The 22,317-nt window shown below is 38.9% G+C and overlaps 1 protein-coding gene across 1 annotated transcript in view; it reads left to right on the plus strand.

Annotated features, from left to right (window-relative positions):
* MYH15 (myosin heavy chain 15) overlaps nucleotides 1-22,317 on the plus strand; it is a 185,666-nt gene that overhangs the window by 67,865 nt on the left and 95,484 nt on the right. Inside the window, 10 exon segments of the mRNA XM_060149051.1 lie at nucleotides 471-514; nucleotides 1,124-1,294; nucleotides 8,478-8,657; nucleotides 9,729-9,861; nucleotides 12,842-12,909; nucleotides 13,742-13,790; nucleotides 13,793-13,828; nucleotides 17,378-17,495; nucleotides 18,400-18,523; nucleotides 20,337-20,473. Of these exon segments, the coding sequence (XP_060005034.1) occupies nucleotides 471-514; nucleotides 1,124-1,294; nucleotides 8,478-8,657; nucleotides 9,729-9,861; nucleotides 12,842-12,909; nucleotides 13,742-13,790; nucleotides 13,793-13,828; nucleotides 17,378-17,495; nucleotides 18,400-18,523; nucleotides 20,337-20,473 (1,060 nt within the window).

Raw genomic sequence — 22,317 nt, forward strand, 5'->3', positions numbered from 1 at the left:
ACCGAAGCCCGAGCCTCAGCTCGCAGCCCCTGCCCGCCCTGGTGGGTGAGCAGACAAGCCTCTCGGGCTGGTGAGTGCCGGTCGGCCCTCGTCCTCTGTGCGGGAATCTCTCCGCTTTGCCCTCCGCACCCCTGTTGCTGCGCTCTCCTCCGTGGCTCTGAAGCTTCACCCCCGCCACCTCATGTCCCCACCAGTGAAGGGGCTTCCTAGTGTGTGGAAACCTTTCCTCCTTCACAGTTACTTCCCACTGGTGCAGGTCCCGTCCCTATTCTTTTGTCTCTGTTTTCCCTTTTTTCTTTTGCCCTACCCAGGTACGTGGGGAGTTTCTTGCCTTTCGGTAGGTCTGAGGTCTTCTGCCAGCGTTCAGTAGGTGTTCTGCAGGAGTTGTTCCACGTGTAGATGTATTTCTGATGTATTTGTGGGGAGGAAGGTGATCTCCATGTCTTACTTGTTCGCCATCTTGAAGCTAATCTTCATTGGCATTCTTGACATTGTTGGTTTTGAGATGCTTAATGTAAGTATATTTAGTAAGAATGAAGTCAATGTATATTTACAAGGAGATTAGTCTATGTGAATTGAATTTCAGAAAATTTAGTCAAAGCATGGTGAGATTCATTCTGTGCAAACCTGAAGAGTTACTTTGGTTGGAAAAAGCTATTATTAATAGTAACAAATAGCAATAACTATTATTATAATTAATAGTGCTAAGAAATTAATTCAGCCTTAAATAGAAGTAAATAAAGACATCTTGTATGATTTTGAATTGTAGTATCATTAAGTGTTATTTGACTGTCATAATCTTTAGTTTGCAGGTATAGATGAAGGAGGTAAGAATTTAATTGTGCTATTTTTACTTATTGGGTCTATTTGCCAACATATGATAGTGGTTATGGTTTTCTCTTTACATTTTTGCAAGTGGACCTCAATTTTATTTCTTTTTTTATTGAGTTATATTTGACAACTAAAAAATGTATATATTTAAGTAGCACAACTTAATGATTTGGTGCACATATACACTGTGAAATAATCACCACAATCAAGTTAATTAACCATCACCTTCAATAATAACCATTTTCTCAATTTTATTTTTATCTCTTCTTCCTACCTAATCACAGCCTTGAAGTATAACAGCCTTGAAGAAATTTGCATTAATTTTACCACTGAAAATTTACAACAGTTCTTCAGTCAGCACATGCTGGTTTTGAAGCAAGAGGAAAAGAGGAGAGAAGGCATTGACTGGGTGTCCATTGAGTTTGTCCTGGACTTGCAAGCCTGCAAAGATCTCATTGAGAAGGTGATGCGTGTTTTTCTCCTCATCCATCTTCGTTTAAGGAGACTTGTCGCTGCCTGCCATGTTGATCCATGTCAGGACCCAGGCTCTGTGAAGGGGATGGGAAATAGGGCAGGAGAGCTCTGCACATTTTCTCTTAATGTTCTTTTTTGTGCCGCACCGTGGCATCGTAACTAAACTCTCACGTCAGTTACCTACTCCATCATCTCTAACTCACACTGTCGCTACACATTTGCTGCTTACGCATGACCTCCACTGTTAATAGGTGAGGAAGCTTGTTGAGATGAAAAAGGGTCCTGTTCTTGACTGGAAAAACACAGAGCTGAAAAGATGAACCCTGTAGGGCCTGGCTGATTAACATAAGGTGCGTGAGTAGACCCAGAGCAGCTTAACGAAATTTGGCAAATTAGCATGCAAACAAACCATTGCCATAAATCCTCAAGGCCTCTACCTTGAAGGATGTAGTTTGTTCATTTAATTGGACAAGTACCAGTTAGTTTAAGTAATTTATGACAATACTTCATGGCTTACTAGTAAATTAGCTGCAGTGTATGGTTTCTGAATTCGATGATGTTCCTCTACTTTGAACTATTTCCATGTGTTCTGGAAAAGATAAACCAGATTTTCTGGGGAAATTCAGTATGGTTTTTCCTGTGGCTTTGTCCAAGGAAGCAACCATGGTGGGGTGTGAGCAGCTACATGCCCTTGTGTCTTGCTATAGCCATGGATTGCAGTGAATTCTGGACACAGGTCTAGGAAGCTATGCTATGCTGTCACATCTGATTCTCAGCAACCCTGTAATGAAGGGGCAAGGGTGACTAACCTTTCACTGTCCTTTGTGGGGTCCAGATTGTATCAATCACTGTCCCACCCATTTTATATGTTAGACTTAGATGAAACTAAATCTTCCTTGATAGTAGCCATTATTCCTAACAGGAGTGGACATCACATTGATTTTTCTTGTTTTATAACCAGTGAACTTCCTGGGGGGAGGACACGCTGATTAAAAAAATAATGATAATGAACCAGCTTGTGAGCTGATTAAAAATAATGATAATAATGACCTAACCAAGATCTGGTAAATATTTGGTGGCATTATTAAAGCTATAGTTTCCTAATTAGAAATGAAACAATAGAACTGGAGCCCCTTCTAGGGGCAGATTTAACTTCGGGCAATTGTCACCTATAATATCTACTTACTCTGATTATGACAAGATACTGTGTTCAGGCAGGAAGGTGGGATGCAGACATTATTCAGATCCTAATAGCCCTGTGAATGCTACTGATTTGTAGTTGATCTGAAGCCTGTTATCTTATTTATGACAAGGTTATTCTAAATAAGACACTAGCAACCTAGATGTAATTTCCTGTTGTACTTTCTACTGATATGATAAAATGAGAAAAAAGAAACAAAACTGAGCAGATGATAGAAGGAAAAGATAAGTCTTTGTTTTCCTGTGAATGATTTCAAAGGTGTTCAGGTCAGGCAAATGCAGAATACCAAAATGTTTCTTGAAACGATTCTATATTTTGAAAAGATCATTGTCTTTGCTCAGGTACATGAAGGAAATTTGTAGGAAATATTAACGATCAAACTCACTCCTTGAAACAGAATGCATCATGGGAAGTTTTCAAAGGAACTAAAATACATCAGTACATGTAATATGTCTTATAGAATGCATCTGTGTGTGTGTATATCAGGAAAAGAGAGATTTTCATACATGTAAGTTTTGTGTTTTTACATGTACAGAAAAGTTTATATCAAACTAAAAAAAAGTATTTTCATACCAACTTTGTTAATTTGGTCTTCAAACATACAGTAATCTTCTATACATATGCAGTGAACAGATCTATTACAGGATTAGCTCACACTTATCTGATTACTTGAAATGTTCTAGTTTGTTTAGAACTTGAGCATCAATAATTTACATATCAAAGTATTAACACTGATTACATTTATGGTTTTACATTAGGTATTGGTAAAGAGATTATTTTTATTATTTTTTAAAACAAATACATCCAAAATTATATATTTAAAAACTGTTGCCCCTTCGATGAGTCACCTTGAGAGGCTACATCCTTCTTCCAACAATTCAGCTCTTTTGGAAAAAGTCCCTCATGGGACAGGGATTGGGATAAATTGTTAGATTGTTACTATCTTTGAGAGAAAATTAACTTTAATACTGATCATCTTAACTGTTTTCGAGTCCAAACTCTATTACCAACTTTGTCACATTTTTCACCTTATTTGTCTGACTTGACCCAAATAACTTGTGCTTGTTTCTATGCAATGATCCATGGTCAGACAACAGGATGTTTCCACATGCCAATAGTCAAAGGTGTCAGATATCCCATAGAAGTTTCTAAAATGTTTAAATCCTGGTAGCATCCTGGCAATGACTGTTGTTGTCTCCCAAGTAGAGTTCTTTGGATATGCTAATTCTGGTGTTTTTATTATAAAATGAATCACATTAATATCTAGTTAGTTATCCCTTGTATGCACATGAATATTTTCTTTAAACATATAACATTGTGTTTTTTGGCTCACAACTCTTACTTTCTGCCTAACTATTGCCCACAGCAAAGCAGCCCAGGTCCCAAAGCTTGAACCTGTATGTCTTAGTGTTTGCCTATCAATCAATTCCTTAACAGAAATTTGCTGAGAACCTAGATTTTAGTCACCTCAGGGCCTACTCTGCTAAGGGTTGTGAGAAACACAAACCAGAGACATCATCCTGGCACTCAAGGTACTGAGGATATAATTGCAAAGATGTCTTAAGACCAAAATTTTACTAGTTTCCAAAGTTTAACAAGTAAATATATTTAGCAACTACTTGTTTTGATCACTTCCTCCTCACTCCACTGGTGAGAGAGGGATTCCTATCCTAGGGTTATGGGAATGGCTGAACATACGACCCCTGACACTGGACAGATGAGATTGACAGCAGCTTATAAGTCACATATACTCACAGCCTGGGGGAGGAGGACACTGCCTGCCATGTGAGGTCACATGGAAGTTACACTTGGGAGCAGAATGAAAAAGCGAGAGCTGTGGGAGCTGGGCTTTGTAGTAATAATAGGGTGAGGTGACACTGATTCCCACTGGAGGATGTGATTGTCTTGTTTGAATATGGGCTTGCAGGTAACTGAAATCCCTTGCTCAAGAATAAGCAGGCTCGGGACTTCCCTGTTGGCGCAGTGGTTAAGAATCCACCTGCCAATGCAGGGGACACGGGTTGGAGTCCTGGTCCGGGAAGATCCCACATGCCCGCAGAGCAACTAATCCCGTGCACCACAACTACTGAGCCTGCGCTCTAGAGCCCATGAGACACAACTACTGAGCCCGTGTGCCACAACTACTGAAGCCTGCACGCCTAGAGCCCGTGCTCCACAACAAGAGAAGCCACTGCAATGAGAAGCCGGTGCACCACAGCGAAGAGTAGCCCCCGCTCGCTGCAACTAGAGAAAGCCCGTGTGCAGCAACAAAAGATCCAATGCAGCCAAAAATAAATAAATAAATAAAATTAAAAAAAAAAAAAAAAAAGAAGAAGCAGGCTCTGTGCCTGTTCCCATGATAAAGAATGTTGCATGGCTGGAGGACCTAACCCACTGTAGAACATGGGGAAGGGAACCCCTGATCAGGTCATTTGAGGCTTTCCTGGTGTTCCCCTGATGTCAAAGCCCACAAAATATTGGACCTTAATTTTAGGCCTAATACTACATTACTATTCATAAAACTTTGAATGAAATGCTGTGGAAAACTTAAGCATTTGTTAAAAATAGCCCTTGCCCTTAGGATGTATGCAGTCAAATAGGATATTTGTAAGTCTAATAAATGTAGAAATATGTGTCAGGATAAATGCAGTAAAGGCACAGACAAAGGCCCACAGAGCTCAGAAGAGCAGAGGTCACCTCTGCCTGCAGGAATCTAAGAAGGCCTGCTGGGAAGGGGGGTAAATTTTCAGCTGGGTCTGAAGAAATGGATATGATTTCAGCAGGTGAAAAGAGGAAGATAGTGAGCATGTGAAGGGACAGGCAAGAGCAAAGCCTTAGAGACAGGAAAGCAATGGACACATTTCAAAATCTGCTTAGAGCTCGGAGTATACAAACGGAAGTATCTAGAAGTAAAAAAGGAGGGTCAGGCTGTGAAGGGATCTTAATGAATTTTGACAGTTTTTTAGGCAATGGGGAGCCAGAGAAGTTTCCACATCGGGCAATGGGGCAGTTATAGATGCTTGGGTTTAATCTGGTGGGTTTATGTATGGGGTCTGGGATGGGAGGAAAGCTAGAGTTAGGGCAATTAAGAATCTATTACAGCAGGTGAGAAATAGAGGCCCTGAATCAGGACAGCAGACATGGAAATAATAAGAAAGTAACAGATGTAAAAAGAGAGGAAGGCAGAATTGATAAGATTTGAAGAAGGAGAGGTTACAGCATTAATGTTCGGAGTCAGGGCAACTGACTTAGACCATATACTGTGTGCTAGAAGACAATTGATGCTGCGGGACAGAACATAATTACTTTTTTTCCTGACCTACTTGGAAATTAATTTGCTAGAAGGCCTCATATTTATTAGGGGTTTTATACTTCCTAAGCATTGGAGAAATAGAGAAGACCCTGAAGAAATAGCGTTTTTTTCCTCCTCAGTGGTTTAATTGTTACGTTTTGAGCTGTGACATCTACTTGCTTTGCATAAAACATCCATTCATCTCCAAACAGAAGATGGCTTCATTGGTGTCCCAGGGACACGATGGTCCTCATGTATGGAAGGTGGCTCTGCTGGAGATGGGGGCTGCTGCTCCCTGTGAGGCTTTGCCACATCCCTCTTGTCAACAGGCACCATCCCAGGAGATGCTTACATTTTTAAATGATTCATTCTAGTGTTCACTGAAGGTTGACTATTTCTGTGGTAGGAAAATATGCACTACAAGATGGAGTCCACACCTCTAAGACCCTGTACCGGTGACTCAATTGTTTAGTTTTATCAGGTTCTCCTTCCTCCTGCTTGTTCTCCTCCACATTTCTCACTTTGCCAAGAACTTGCAAGGTCAGTGACGCCAGGAGCAAGATTTTGCATATTTACTCACTGCATCATCCCCCACCTGGATGCTTGGGAAGAAAGAAGATGTGCCAGAGCCCTTCAGTACAAGAGTTATTGCTGGAATGTCATTCAATACATTTTCTATAAAGTGCAGATTCTAAGTCTGAGACTAGACAAAAGAGGTAGAAAACCATAGTCCGTATATTAGAATGATAGACTCAGGTGGATAAAAAACATGTTCTTCAAGAATGTAATAATCCAAATTAGACCCATTCGTATGCTCCAGTGGCATAATTTTGAACAAAGGATTCTAAACCACAAACAAATTTTCCTTTCATATATCACCCAGCCAGAGCCTTGACTCGAAGTTGGTGTGTTCCTTCTCCATGAAAATATTCAAGCATAGGCTAACCTACTTTTTAGAGAGAAATTGTAAATGGAATTCAAGGAGCTTTTCGGTGGGTTGGGCCAGACCTATGTCTCTCCCAAACCTGAGCATTTGTGGTTCTTAGGTACAAAGGATTGGTAGAGAATCATGAAATCTATGTTGTTGGACCAAGGGGTCATGGTTCTATCTTGGAACTCTCATGATATTTTCTGTTTGCTTTGTAGTCTACATATTATGTGCATGTCTTGTCTTCTCAGTTAGATGCTCTGCAGCCAGAGCCCATGTCTGATTCTTCTGTTATAACCCAAAGTGTTTGGTACAGTGATTTGTTCATAGAAGTCATTTCAAAAATGTTTGTGGAGTAGATAAATGAACATACAAATCCACAAATAGATTTGCAAATGTAGGAATCCTTCATCTTTCCCCCCCACCCATACCTGTTTTTCCCCATGTGTATACACCCTATATTGGTTAATGGCAGCATCCACTACCCATTTGCTCAAACCAAAACCTGGTCATCCTTCCTCTTTCTACTACACCCCACGTTCTATCCATCAGCAAGCTATGACTCAGCTCTACTCTCCACCAGCATCACGTTTCAGTGACCTCTCACAGTCTCCAACACTATCAATCAACTAGATCAGCGTTCAGCAAACTATGACCCTGTGGGCCAAAGTCAGCCTATTTTTGTAAAGTCAGCCTATTTTTGTAAAAATAGCCTATTTTTGTAAATAAAGTTTGAATGCAACATTGTCACACCTGTTTTATTTACATATCGTCAATTAGTGCTTTCAGGACTGAAATGACTGAGTTGATGGCAAAGGAGCAGCAGAGACTCTGTGGCCCACAAAGTCTAAGAGCTTTACTATATGGCCCTTTAGAGAAAAAGCTTTCTGATGCTGTCATCAGTTTTCTATCACATATCCTTTCTTGGTTGCTTTTTTAAACAACCCTTTAAACATGTAAAAACCATTATTAGCTCACCGGCTTTCCAATACAAACCATAGGCAGGATTAGCCCATAGGCTTTACTTTGCCAACCCCTTCCTAAACAAATAATCCTTTTCAAGTATTAATTAAATCACATCACTTAAAAAATCTCCAAAGGCCTCCCATTACACTTAAAGTAAAATCCAAATGTCTTACCATGGCCTATAAAGCCTTTGGGATCCAGTACTGCATCTCTCCTTCCACGCACTCTCTCCGACTAGCTCTGCTCTGTCCACACTTGCCTCTGGTAGGACCTGAAATTTGGCAAGGGTGCTCCTGCCTCAGGGCCTTTGCACTCTTCATTTTTCTGCCCAGTACAGTTGTGCACAGGTCTTCTCAGGATTTGCTCTTCTCATTCAGGTCAGAGGGTTTTACTGGACTCTCCTACTAAAATAGCTCTCACATAGCCCCAGTCATTCTCTCTCTTTACTTTGCATGATTCCTTCAGAGACTTTATGGAAAACTAAGTTATTTATTTAGTGTTTACTTGTTTATTGTCTGTCTGCTCCACTAGAATGTAAGTACCCTGAGGACAGACACTTTGTGAATGTGGCTCATGGCTTCATCCCCAGCTCCTGCTGGTGCCTGGTACCTAGTAGGTATTTAATAAATATTTGTTGAATGGATGATTGGCTAATTATATGTAGTGAAGCTCCTTTCTCCTTGTCAACTAATTAGGTTCATAGGAAAGAATTTACATTGACCCTCTACTGAAAATACTGCTTACTGGTGTTTTTTTCAGCTGCTGTTCATCTGTATCTCCAACAGCCAATGGGCATCTTTTCCATCCTTGAAGAGGAATGTATGTTTCATCAGGCTGCAGATGTGACTTTCAAGACCAAACTTTCTGACAACCATTTTGGAAAGCCAGTTCATTTCCAGAAGCCCAAAACTGACAATAAGAAGAAAGATGAAGCTCACTTTGACCTTGTCCATTGTGCAGGAGTGGTAAGTTACCTCTAGACCCTCAGCCCTGAATTTTCCTGCCTCTGTTTCAAATGTACTCAGCCCAAATCCTTAGATAATATATAAGTAATGTTTAGATTAAAGAGATGAACAAAATAAATCTCAGGTCCCCCAAAAAAGTTGGTGTAGCCTTTTAGCACTTAGGATATGAAACACCCATACTATAAAAACAGAGGTCAAAAATCTCAAAATCGACTCTGTCACCCCAACTCAAAGTAAGACAGCTTCAGAAAGTTATGGAGACCATCAAAGACATGGGCTTTTCCTTACTTGTCCTTCCTTTCAACTTAACATTGTGTGAACGAGTGATTTCAATTGATCTTTTTATTGAAGATTTTTTTCCCCTTCTCTCATAAAGAGTACTGTGAAGTAATGGTCTCCAAACTATGACCAACAAAGATTCCTAATAACCCTCACTCCCTCTCCTCATTTCCCCACTGGAGTGTGTGTGTGTGTATGTGTGCGTGCGCATGCCCCTTCTTTCTGCTTTTATGCTTCTGGTCAGTAATTCTGAATGGCACAAAAAGAGAACCGACGAAGGATAAAATAATACTTCGACCTAAAAATGACCTGCCAGTTGTACCTAGATATGCTTATAAATCTCTTCTTTGATATCCTTGAATATTAATTATAATGATATTTATAGTAAAATATCATTGATAATGTTTTTAGAATGCTCACTGTGTGTCAGAGACAGTTGTTTTATTGCATCTGTTCTTGCCTATGAAGGAGGGCTGATGTGAATTGTTTCTCCTGGAAACGCCATCTATTTCTTCCTCCCTCTCCTTGGTGTTTCTTTCCCTCCCTGATTCTTTCTCCCTCTCCCTCCCTCCCCTTCTTGTCCTTTCTTTCCACAATGTAAATGGTAAAGCCTGAGAATCTCTTTGGGTTGCACATAGATTTCCGGAGTATTTATTCAGTACTGTTACATCAAACTGATTTAAAATTAAAGGACCCACACAATTTATGATTTTTTTAAAAAGGAATACACAATTTTCTAAGTAACTTATGCATTCACCTCTTTTGTTACCTGAACTGCATGCCTTTCCAAAGGTGCCTTATAACGTCAGTGGCTGGCTTGAAAAGAACAAAGCCTTTCTTAATGAAACAGTGGTGGCTATATTTCAGAAGTCGTCCAACAGACTCCTGGCAAAACTCTTTGAAAATTACATCAGTACCAACACTGGTGAGTTGAAAAATCTTCCTCAATTTTTCAGCCTCCGAATGGAACCCATGTCTGCCTCAGCACTTATAAAATCCTGGCTTCTTTCCTGTGATATCTGTGTTTGATCCCTGTGGTCTGCGTCATCCCCTCTTATTAGCCTTTCCGTCCTCTGGCTGGTGGTTTTTCGGGGAAATGGTGCTCTAAGGTAGATAGATTTCAAGGAGACTGCTCCAGCCTGCTTTTATCTTCTACTTAACCAAGCTGAAGAGACAGCAGAAAACCATGTTTTGATAAGTGATTTGGGAGAGATAACAAGCTCCTTTAATACATATCCCCCAAATATCTTGGAATTCTCTTTCACAGTGCTTTTATATTATAGTAATGGGGTTTTTGTAAGCTTCACGAGAGCAGAGATTATGTCTCACTTGTTCAAGTGTATCCTCAAGCATGTAGCAGATGCCTGTTTAGCAGGCACTCCATAAATACTTGCTGACCAACTAACAACCAATCTTGTTTAGTAGTCTGTAATTTACAAAGCACTTTTAGGTACATTATCTTACTCAATCCTTGTCCTAGCCCTTTTAGATTCATGTAAAGGGAAATCTCTCCCTATCTTATAGGAGCAAGTACAGAATTAAAGTTTCACAGATCTACTGTTGAAAGATAAACTCAGGCATATTAAAATTTTTAAGAGTTTATTTGAGGAAAAAGCAATTGAAATTGGGCAGCACCAAATCAGAAGTGGTTAACAGCATTCCACCCACAGGAGCTCAGGGAGAGACTTTTATAGAAAAAAGGTAGAAGCAAAGTAAAGAAATTATTGATTAGCTGTATCTAAAGCCCAGTTGGCTGTTTGCGATTGGTTGTCCTTAGCATTTTGATTTGGTAACCTTGGGGCATTAACAGACTTAGATTTTGTTTGCTTACATAGGCTGCCACACAGCATTAGAGCCACCTCAGTCTGATGGCCTCCTTGCTTCATTAATTTAACACTACTAAATGGCAAAGGCAAGGTAGGAAACAGGACTTGTGCTTACTAGCCTCGTGCCTATTCCACTCTCACTGTCTTCTGGAAAAAAACAAAACAGAGAGATGGACAGACTACCTGGATTCAGGATCCAATTCAGACTTCTGCACCGTGATACAAAGCCTTGGAGGACACAGAGGCCAGGTTGCTGCCATTACCCTCACGTCTGGACTACTGCCAGCAGCAGAGGGACACAGTTGTCACAGTTCATAGCTGCCAGATTGGCATCTCCTGAGCAGAACTGGTCTTCAAACACGTTTGGTCCACACTGATTAAAAAAAAAAAATTGGAAGTTCTCACGTACACATTTGGGTTTCCTTTTTCTTTTGAAAAATGGAAATTATGGGAAAATAGAAAATCTGGCCAGTCTGGTTTCAGATGCCCTTGTAGCAATGGGGCAAACTGTACTAGCTGTTCTTTAAGTGGGATGTGTCCTCTTACTTTCTGACATTCTCACCCTCTTGTCTTACACCCAGCTTCAAGCTCACTCCTGTCCCCTGTTGCCTGCTTTGGGACTCCTGATGGCATGGCCAGGGAATGGAGAGAATTTAGCACTTCCCAGCCGCATTAGCACATGATGACATAATTCAGAAGCATGCCTGAAATCCTGTTGGCCCGCCTCAAGAGGAGCTTGAGAAATGGAATCTATTGTGTATGGACCCTGAAAATCTGCAGGTAGTGCGTTTGCTTGATTCTAATAGCTTCTAAAGTACCTCTGAGAAGTCTGATAAACAGTGGCCACATAAGTGTATGGCTCCCAGATGAGTAATTCTCTGGTCATAAGAAATCAGAGAGTGGTTTGAGCAGAGAATGAGAGAGGAAATTATCTTCTGACTCTTCCGGGTGTGCTGTGTTCTTTTGAACGAGAAGAGAATTGTCCAGAATGTCCTTTTTCATTATTTTTTAAGGACCCCCTGAAAAAGGACTTGCCTCCAAGTTTCTGACTCATCCCAATTAAATTACTCATAATAACCATACTTTCTTCTGGAGAATCCAAGTACTGTAAACCAGTTACCATTCTTTTAAAAAATTAAAGGAAGGTAGTAGTATCCCCTTTCCATGGGGAAGTACAAAGAAGTCAAGTGATTCACTTGGAAGGCTTGGGGCATGTCAATAGGACATCAGTGATTAAACTTCATGACATCTGCCTCAGCACAGTTGCTACTCAAGCTAGAGAGTATTTTATCAGTTTTTCATATTGACAGCTTTTTTTCCAGATTGCCTATGGGTTTTGTTGTTATGCTTTTGTACCTTCATGAGTTAGCGCTACACAAATGTTTGTAAAACAGTTTGGCTTAGCATAGATTCCTTTGCTTCAAGAAAGTGGGAATAGATTGTTTTTATAAATTGCAGAAGTAATGCATGAGTGTTGCCCCAAACACAGACAATATAGAAAAACTAAAAAGAGGAACATAAAAGTTACCTTTGATCTCACATAGAGAGATCACAATTGCTAATATTTTAGTGTATACTCTACCCAACATTTTTTATGTATATAGTCACCCGTAATACAATCACACTTAAAAACATGTATACACACTCAGTATCATAATATACAAACTATTTTGTAGACTAATTTTTCTCTCAAAATAAATCCGAGCAATCTTCCCATGCCAGTTATATGGATCTGCATCATCATTTTAAAAGATTGCAGTGTTTCATTGTACGCATACTCTTTCATAATTTAAGTAACCAATCTCCTGTTGGTAGACATTTGTTACCATTTAAATTTTTTGCTTATTTTTTTTTTAATGACTAAACAATGCTGCAGTGAGTATCTGTGCACAGTTGCCTATTTCCTTAAGGAAAAGCACCAGAAATAGACTTTTGTGTTGAGACATGAATATTTTTAAAGCTTTTGGTAGACATAGCCATATTGCTTCTAGAACTTTGACACATTTATGCTTTCATCAGCAGGGTTTGGTAATGTGACAGAAAAGGGCCTTTTTAGTGCTTTTCTTCTTCTTTTTTTAGCTCTACACTTTGGGGAGAAGAAAGGCAAGAAAGGAGCTTCATTCCAAATGGTTGCATCTCTGCATAAAGTAATTTTTAATTGCATCTATTCATATATTAACTACCTCACAATCTGCATATGTTATTACTTATTTCAAATTTTACATCTTCAAATAAGGATAAAGTATCTGAAGTTAACCAAGTTGGAAAAGTTAAAGATTATGTTGATATTAATGGACTTTTGTGGACACTGTCAGTATCCTACTTAGATCCCCTTTATCAGCCCATCTTACCACTTATGAAAATATTAGCTCATAATAACTCACAGTTGCCAGAATTGCCCTTGGTCGAATGGGAAGCTAATCTGTCTCCTTACTCTCCTCTTCAGATTCTGGCCCCTCCCTTGTCTCAAGGAGGTACCAACTGTAGTATAATTGGTGCATTTGTGCTCAGAGCTTCTGCAGGACTCAGACTAAACTGAGTCCATACCACTGCTTTTTTCTCCCCCTGCCCTACTGTACTTCCCTCCTTCTCCAAATAAATCTCCTGAACGAGAATCTCCATCTCAGATTCTGCTTCCAGAGAAACTGAGCTAAGATAAAAATTTTCCAGGCAGGAAACTGAGAAACAGTTTCTTTCTTCAAGCCATTTTATTGCCCATTCATAAAGTATTGCTACCAAATTTAAAACAGGTAGATATGATACACAACAGGACTATGTCAGTCAGACAAATATTGACTTGTCAAGGGAAGGAAATAATGTATTTTGGTAAGCAGGGAAGAATGTTGAATTCATTATTTTATTGTTGCTATGCATCTGGCTTTAAGACTAAGTTGGTCAACATGGAGACTTTTGTGACATAGATTGGTGTTTTTAATGATTTGCAAAGTGATTTTGTGTTGGTTATGATCTCTGTTTTAGGAAAACCTAAATAAGTTGATGACTAACCTGAAATCAACAGCACCTCATTTTTGAGATGCATAAATCCCAATGTGAACAAAATGTCAGGTAAATAGATTTCTTTGTAATCCACACTAGGAAATTCATTTGATTTAAGCTATGTTGAATGTCTTTTAATGAAATATTTACCAGTTTGTTTTATATAAGGGTAGATTTTCAGATAGAAAAGCTAAAATAAGTTAAAAGTGAGTTTTTTAAACCTCCTCAAGATTGCCTTTGAATTGAGATTCAAGTGGACATACAGAAGGATTTCACAAAGCAGACTCAATTGGATAACATTAGAATGCTTGACATTATCATTTAAATTCCTTCTTGAATTTCACGCTAAAATGTGGATGAGCTTCTGTGCCATTGTCTACAAGGGCAAAGTATAATAAGAAGGGATTGAATAATCAATTTGGGGATTAAAGTAGATATTTAAGCATAAAGGAAATCATTTGTTCTAAATTATCTAAATTGACCATCAAGAGAGTTTCTAAATCCATTTCTAATTGTTGAGAACTCCCTCTAGTCTTCCTTCATAATAGTAATATCTTCCCTTTCCTTAAAACTACCTGTCTCTTTAGTTATGTACTTCTGGGCAGTAGATACTTTTTAAGAAGTATTTTATTTTTCTTCCAATTTTATTGAGATATAATTGGCACACAGCACTCTATACGTTTAAGGTACACAGCATAATGGTTTGCCTTACATACATCATGAAATGATTATAAGTTTAGTTGACATCCATCGCCCCTTATAGATACAAAAAAAAGAAAGAGAAAAAAAAATGTTTCCTTGTGATGAGAACTCTTAGTATTTACTCTCTTAATAACTTTCAACATACCATACTGCAGTGTTAACTATAGTCATCATGTTGCACATTACATCCCTTGTACTTGTTTATCTTAAAAATGGAGGTTTGTATCTTTTGACCACCTTCATCCAAGTTCCACTCCTCCACCCCACCTCTGGTAACCACAAATCGAATCTCTTTTTCTATGAGTTTGTTTGGTTTTTGAAGATTCCACATTTAAGTGAGTGTGTCTGGCATTTTCACCATAAGCTTCTTTGCTATTAACATCTTTGCCCCAAGCATTTTTGCTGCAAACGTTTTCCCCACATAACTAATTGGCCATAAGGCAATTTTGTCATAAAAGATAAAATAACAAAAAATGAAAGAGGGACATTAAAAAGGACATAATGAAACATGAAAAATGAATAACAAAATTAAAAAGACTATTGTGAAATATAAAATATTTGAATAAATTTAAAATGTGTGTAGATTCACGACAATATGGTACAAATATCTGATTTTACTTTGTGGGTTGAACCTAAGCATTTATCTTCCAAGTCTTTGTTCATAGTTCATTATACATTTTTTGGCTTGTTGATTCATCTCCTTGTTCTGCATCACACATTTTCTTTTTTGCTAAAATTTCTTCCCTCATTGAGAGAGGTATCGGTTTCCAAATACTAGGATACATGTTTGTAACAGCTTTGTGTTGTGTTATGAAAGCCTTCCACACTGTTGTTTGTTCTTGGCATATTGTCACATGTCTGTTGGTAGATATTCCAAGTTCTATGGAAAATGTGGGTTCAACTCTGCACCTCTGAGGCCCTCAGCCTCTTTCAGATTCATGTATAGAAAATGGGAGTATTGTGTCAATGGAGAAATGAAACCAAATTGTCAACCAGTTGAAACCAAACTGTCAACCAGTTATTTTATCTTTTATGGCAAAATTGCTGCATGGCCAATTAGTTATGCAGTGAAAACATTTGTAGCAAAAATGCTTTTGACAAAGAAGCTTATGGTAAAAATATATAGAACCATAAATGAGATTGTATGGTATTTGTCTTTCTCTGTCTGGCTTATTTCCCTTAGCATAATGCCCTCGAGGTCCTTCTGTGTTATCACACATGGCAGGATTTCCTCCTTTTATATGGCTGAATAATATTCCATTATACACATATACCACAACTGTTTTATCCATTCATCCATCAGTGGACACTTAGAATGTTTCCATTTCTTGGCTTTTGTAGTGAATACTTTTTGATGAATGGATGGTGCTAGGGCGGTGATGAGACAGATAGGTGGTTGTGAATTATTTACGTTTTTAATTAACAAAACAAAGTTTTTACAGATATTAATTACATGGATCACTTTCCTTACATCTTGGATTTGAAGATTCCCAGGCTTCTGTTTGGAATTACAGGCTTCTGTGGAGCTTGGTTGGAGGCTGTCAGCCTCAAAGTTGTATATGTGACAAGCACTTATGTCTTCAGAGCACTAATCACCCTTGGAATATGTAGCCAGATGTTGTTGATTCTGATTTCTGAGGTTCTGTAGTACCTTGCATTTTTATTAACCTCCTGTAATTAAGACTCCCATCTTGACAGCCTGTGACCTATTCTGGGAAAGTGTGATGCTAAACAATGATGCTGCAGTTTGAGTTTTTGCAATGCAAACCCTTCATGTGCATTCATGCTGTATGTTTTTGCCTCATTGTTTCTTATCAGCTGGGTTTCTGAATGCATCTAGGGACACTGCTTCCATCTAGCAAGGAATCTAATTAGCTACCTCTATTTTGGAGCAATTCTGTTACCTATGAGAGTTGACTCCCATCGAATCAGCTCTGATTTCAGCAGGTTTTTTTTTTTTTTCTAAGTCTTAAGAGAAAGTCATAAGAAAAGCTTCATGATCTAATCAAAACAGTTCTTCATATGTCCTTAAAGGGAATGAGCATGCTTGACCCTATTGTGTCATAGAACTCCACTTCTGCTCCTTCTTACAGATGATCTGTTTCTGTCTATGAAAGGGATGGGAGTGCAGGACTATGAATATATGGCTTAGAGTTTATTTCTGTGACCCCGGGCATAAGCAGAGAATCATCTCATTCCATTTTCCTTATAACACTCTAGCAGGTCTTTGTTAGGAGAGTGCTGCTTGGCTTCTTCCAGAAGCCTTGCTGAGAGCCAGATACAGTGGCTCATTGGTTGGCTTTTCTAAGGCTCCTATCAGAGATTGCAGCTGCAGTTCTAGTGGGCTCCATCTCAGGAACAAAGGGGTACTAGGAGAATGCTTATACTATCGAATACAACTTAGGCTTTCTCAAGATAATCAGGAGAGAACGTAGGCCGGGATGTGGCCCATTCTTTCCTAATACAGAACAGTAAACACAATGTTGTGGCTGTTCTCACCTTCCCCTTTCATTGTATTCCCCCTTCTTGTAATCCCTCCCCTTCTTACTTGGAGATGCCAGTTCTCTTTTGTGTTTTATCCCCTCTTTAGCTGGTTTTTGGCTGGCAAATGAGTATAATGCCAGTCATTTACATTCTAGCAAAAATGTATTTTTTTCATCTTCTAGGAGTATTTGCTTATAAAATCTTGACTAACTGTGAACTAAAGGTTTCATTCCAGGTAAATCCTATTCGGAGACTCCTACATAATAGGATGGGTTCTTTGAGTGCCATGAGGCTGGGAGTGAGTGAATCCTCTTACCTATGATGTAGAGAACACTAGATTCAAACTCTTTTAACCTCAGATGCAGCAATTAGGACAAAATCTAGGGTAAGCATTTTTTTAGACATGGACTCATTGTGACCGTTTTTCTTCAGATGTAATGGATGCTTATTTGGTTCTAGAGCAGCTACGCTGTAATGGTGTCTTGGAAGGGATCAGGATATGCAGTGAAGGTTTTCCAAACCAACCGCTGTATGCTGATTTTAAACAAAGGTAAACATACATCCCAGGATCCAAGAAGCCTGGGGCAGTCCATTTCGTTTTCTTCTCTTGGAGTGTTTAGGCATGCATTATTTGTTTGGTTGATATCCTCCAGACTACAGATCGATGTGTTTTGGTGGCGGTGAGATATATGATGACAGAGTTCCATTATTATTTCCCCTTAAATCCAACATCTATGTAGATGTAATATCCTTAAATCTCTATTACTGGATAATAGACCCACATATAGAAGAAATATATAGAGAAGAACGATATGGAGGCTGAATTGAGTCTCTGAAATGTTGTATGTACTTAATCGTAGCTGCCATCCAAGCAGGCTGTTGCTTTACTAGCAATCCTGTGAGAGGAAGGAAGCCAGCAGGGAGTGCAGCAGAAGGCAGAAGAGGCACCTTTGCTTTCTATTTCCCAAATTCTAAACGTGTAAATTATAGGTGATCAAGCAAATGTGAGCAAAGTAGAGTAGAGTAGAAAGAGTACCTGTGTCAGAATTAAGAAGTATATTTCTAGCTTTCCACCAATTCACCATTAGGGTGAGGGAATCTTGGAAAAGACCTTTAACGTCTCTGCTTTTCAGTTTCCTTATCTGCACGATAGAGATGTACTTAAGCCTGCCTCTTTCTTTCTCTTTCTCCTAGTCTCTCCCTCCCTCCCTCCCTAATTGAGCCGAGAATCAAGTGAGGTGGTCTCTACAGCACTATGAAAAGTACAAACTATTATTCCAAAGTAAGGAATTATTGCTCGTATCCTCACTATTACTGCCAAGAGTTTTGTGAAAATTGAACATATTGGTAGGAGGGGTGGAAGTCTATATATACCTCCTTTTGTCTCACTTGTCCAGATTTTTCTTTATTTGCACCTCAACCTCAGGATTTATTCTTTACTTATTTTAAATTAGGTACTACATTCTGAACCAAAGGGCCTTTCCAAAGAGCAAGTTTGTGAGCAGCAGAAAAGCAGCTGAAGAATTACTTGGCTCCTTGGAGATAGACCATACACAGTACCACTTTGGAATCACTAAGGTAACCAGAGAACTACAAAGAATGCTTTTGGAGAAGAGTGGGAAGAAAGTCTGTGTATCTTAAAATACCCATGAAAGTGCAATTATAAGGCATTCTACAGCTCTTGTGACCACAACTAATATAAACAGAGCTCCGGTGAAACTGAAAACTTCAGCACTATTTGAGAGAGCGAATTCAAAATTCAATGTTTTTTGAACCTCAGTCTTGACTACATTTACATTTTTATAATTATTCATCTAAGCAAGTTTGTGCCAAGATATAAAATACTGAATCAACTTTAGTGTGCTAGAAAATGTGTATACACATCAGAGCTAGACAAAATTGAACCAACTTACTGGAGATAACTGCTTGTCTGCATGTGAACTGATTCATCCACAAGTACACTTTCAGGAAATTAATTCTGAAAGACTGTCTAAAAATGTTAAGGTCGGGCTTCCCTGGTGGCGCGGCGGTTGAGAGTCCGCCTGCCGATGCAGGGGACGCGGGTTCGTGCCCCGGTCCAGGAGGATCCCACATGCCGCGGAGCGCCTGGGCCCGTGAGCCATGGCCACTGACCCTGCGCGTCCGGAGCCTGTGCTCCGCAACGGGAGAGGCCACAGCAGTGAGAGGCCCGCGTACCCCAGGAAAAAAAAAAAAGTTAAGGTCAACCCTACCATCCAAAAAATTAATCCAAAATTAATTTCCTTAAATGTGATTCACTAAATTCTGCTTCATCTTGAAGATCTTAACATGATCCACATATTTTGGGAAACTTCTGACTAACAGATTTGGTTTTATCCATTAGTCAATATCAGGTTGTTTCTAATGACATCCATATAAAGGCCAAATTATTTGAAGGAGAATTGGAGGGTCTGGGATGAAGAGCTTAAGAAAAAGAACTCTGTTGGACATGATTATAAAATATTACTCAACTCCCACATTTTGAATACCTGAGAGTCTGTTTCTGCTGATTTTCACTCCTGGTGCCTTGCTTCCTTGTATGTTTAGTTATTTTTGCTGTATACTACTCATCTAGGGCAGGACTAGCATGAGTTGAGACAGCCTCCTAAGGCACAAAATTTAAGGCAGCACTCACTCTTCAGGTTGTATAAGTACTGACTTGTACAACCCTGAAAGTGAGTGCTTCCTTAAAATTTGTGCTTTAGGTACCTCACTCACCTCATCTTGGCCATTACTAATGATTCTTGAAAAAATATTTATGTGTATTTTTTATTGTCTAAGACAAAAGTGACTTTCTCTAGAGCAGAGGTCAGCAAGTTATGGCCTAAGGGTCATATCCATGGCCTATTTTTTATATGGCCCCCCTAGATGAATATAGTTTGACATTTTCTAAGGGTTATTTTTAAAGAGGAGGAAGAAGAAGAAATAGAAGAAAGAGAGGAGGTGGAGGAGGAGGGCGATGGGGGTGGGAGTGGAGGTTCTACAGAGACTGTGTGTGGCCTGTAAAGCCTAAAAGTATTTACTATCTGGCCCTTTACAGAAAAACTGTGCAGACCCCTGCCTGGGCCTATCTTAAAACGTAAACCAAGTTCCCTATACAACCTAGACATTACTAATAGATCAGGAGGAGGATAGTCTAAGTTCTTAAGGAACCAATATAACCACAGGATTAAATAAAGTTGTTTTTTTGTGTGTGTGTGGCAAACTTTAGGTTTATAAAACCAAACTTTCTAGAATTTACATTTTACACATTAAGAAATATTAACAAGTAGTAGAACTGATAAACAAATACATCAATCGCTCACAGGGCCATTCAACAGGCATTTACTGAATGCCCACTATGAGTAGAAGTAACATCTGACATTTCTTTTAGGTGTTTTTAAAAGCCGGCTTTCTGGGCCAACTGAAAGCAGTGAGAGATGAGAGACCATCTAAAGTCTTTACATTGTTCCAAGCCAGGGTACGGGGAAAATTGATGCAAATCAAATTCCAGAGGATTCTGGGAGAGAGGTATGATATCCCCACCCTGCGTCCCCACTGCTAGAGTAATGGTGTGCCTCAGTCAATGTGACTTTAGCTCATTGCCTTACAATAGGTCAGGGTAAAGAGCTCTGCCACCTCTGCTTAGTCTGGGACTTAACTTGAAATTTTTAAAATTATGGAACACCAAACAGAGCACAAAGGGCTTCTATTACCCTATCTAAGAATAAGCATAACTCAGATATTTCTTGCACTGCTTCCAGTCTTCCCTTTGGAGGGATTCTTTATAATTGGCCAAGTCTGGATCTCTGAGAGCAGTGTGACTCATAATTCAAAACAGAAGCAGACCTAGAAGTGTTTGCATGCATCTCACAGCCAGCTCTGTGGGGAAGTTTGCTGCAAAGTAGGTAGGTGTTCTGATCACTTTACAGCCTCCCCTGGGTCAGAAACTTACTCTTGGTGACATGTAACCATAACTCTGTTACTTCATTTCAGGCAGGTTCACTAGGGACATTTATCATCACCTCTGGACACTGAGGCATAGATTTTGTTTAATAGAAGAAAACCTTTAATAGAATCATGGAAAGCAAGCTAACAAAATCTCCAAATAGAGGGACTATGAGTAAGGGATTCTGTGGTTGTCGTATTTACTTTTTACCATAGCACAGTTTACCTTCTGGAGAGAGGTCCACAGGTCTTGGTATAATTTGCTTACTTGACAGTCTGTTAATTCCCTCTGTTTCCCCGAAGAAGAAAAATATTATTACATAGTGATGTCAAGGATATTAGAGAGACATTTACTAAGAGTCTTCTGTGACCTCCATACAGTGCCCAATGTGGTGTGGGAGTTTATGAGAGTTTGGGGTTCAGGAGATATGCCTTCTATGACCAGTTTTGTAAACTTGGGTAAGACTCTTAATTTCTCAAGTTCACTTCCTTCATCTCTAAAATGAGGTCTTTACTATCCATTCTCTCTAAATCATAGAATGACTTTAAAGGAATTATTATATAATATTTAAAATACAAAAAATACAGAAAATATTATAATGCATACTCATGGAACTATCATCAAAGTACATCAGTTCCTAACATTTTCTCTTAAAAATAAATAATTAAAAAAGTTGAAACCTTTGTGTATTTCTCCCTTGATCCAGATCCTATTCCTAGCTCCTGAGATCCTGAATTCGTTTTTATCCCTCTGTTTCATTCATATTTCATATATAAAGCATATAAAGTTTAACATTCTTCTGTAGTTACTCACAATATATTTAAAAAATAAACTAACAGACTCAGTTGAAGCCCCTTGCATATTTCTCCCTTGATCCAAGTTCTGTGGAGATATGCAGGTGTCCTTAAAAAGTTACATGATTTTGCATGTTTTTAGTCTTCACATAAATATGCTCTGTGTATTATCTTAAAATTTGTTCTTTACATTCAGTACTAGCTTCTAAATTTATTAATGTTGATAAATCTAAGGTTAGATTTTTGATCTTAACTGGTATATAGTATTCCATCATATGAATATACCACAATTTATTTATCCATTTCCCAGCTCAAGTAAACTTAAGTTATTTAAAAGTTTTTGCTATTACAAACAGTTCTGCAGTGATGTTTTTGTAAATGTCTTCCCCTGCATATATGCAAGAGTTTCTTGAGGGCAATGTTACTCAAAATGCTGGTCCATTGGCTGATAGTACCTAGGTAGCAGCTGACTGAGGCCCACACTTTGAGTGGCATTTCTCTAAGGTATGAATTATTAGGTTTTAGGCTATACACAACTCCAACTTTATGAGATGTTGCCAAAATGCTTTCTGTTTTGCTCTTTACCAGAAGTATATGAAAGTCCCATGGCTCTATATTCTCACCAACTTGTG

Source organism: Lagenorhynchus albirostris, chromosome 5 (genome assembly GCF_949774975.1).
Source record: "Lagenorhynchus albirostris chromosome 5, mLagAlb1.1, whole genome shotgun sequence".
Taxonomy (NCBI): Eukaryota; Metazoa; Chordata; class Mammalia; order Artiodactyla; family Delphinidae; genus Lagenorhynchus; species Lagenorhynchus albirostris.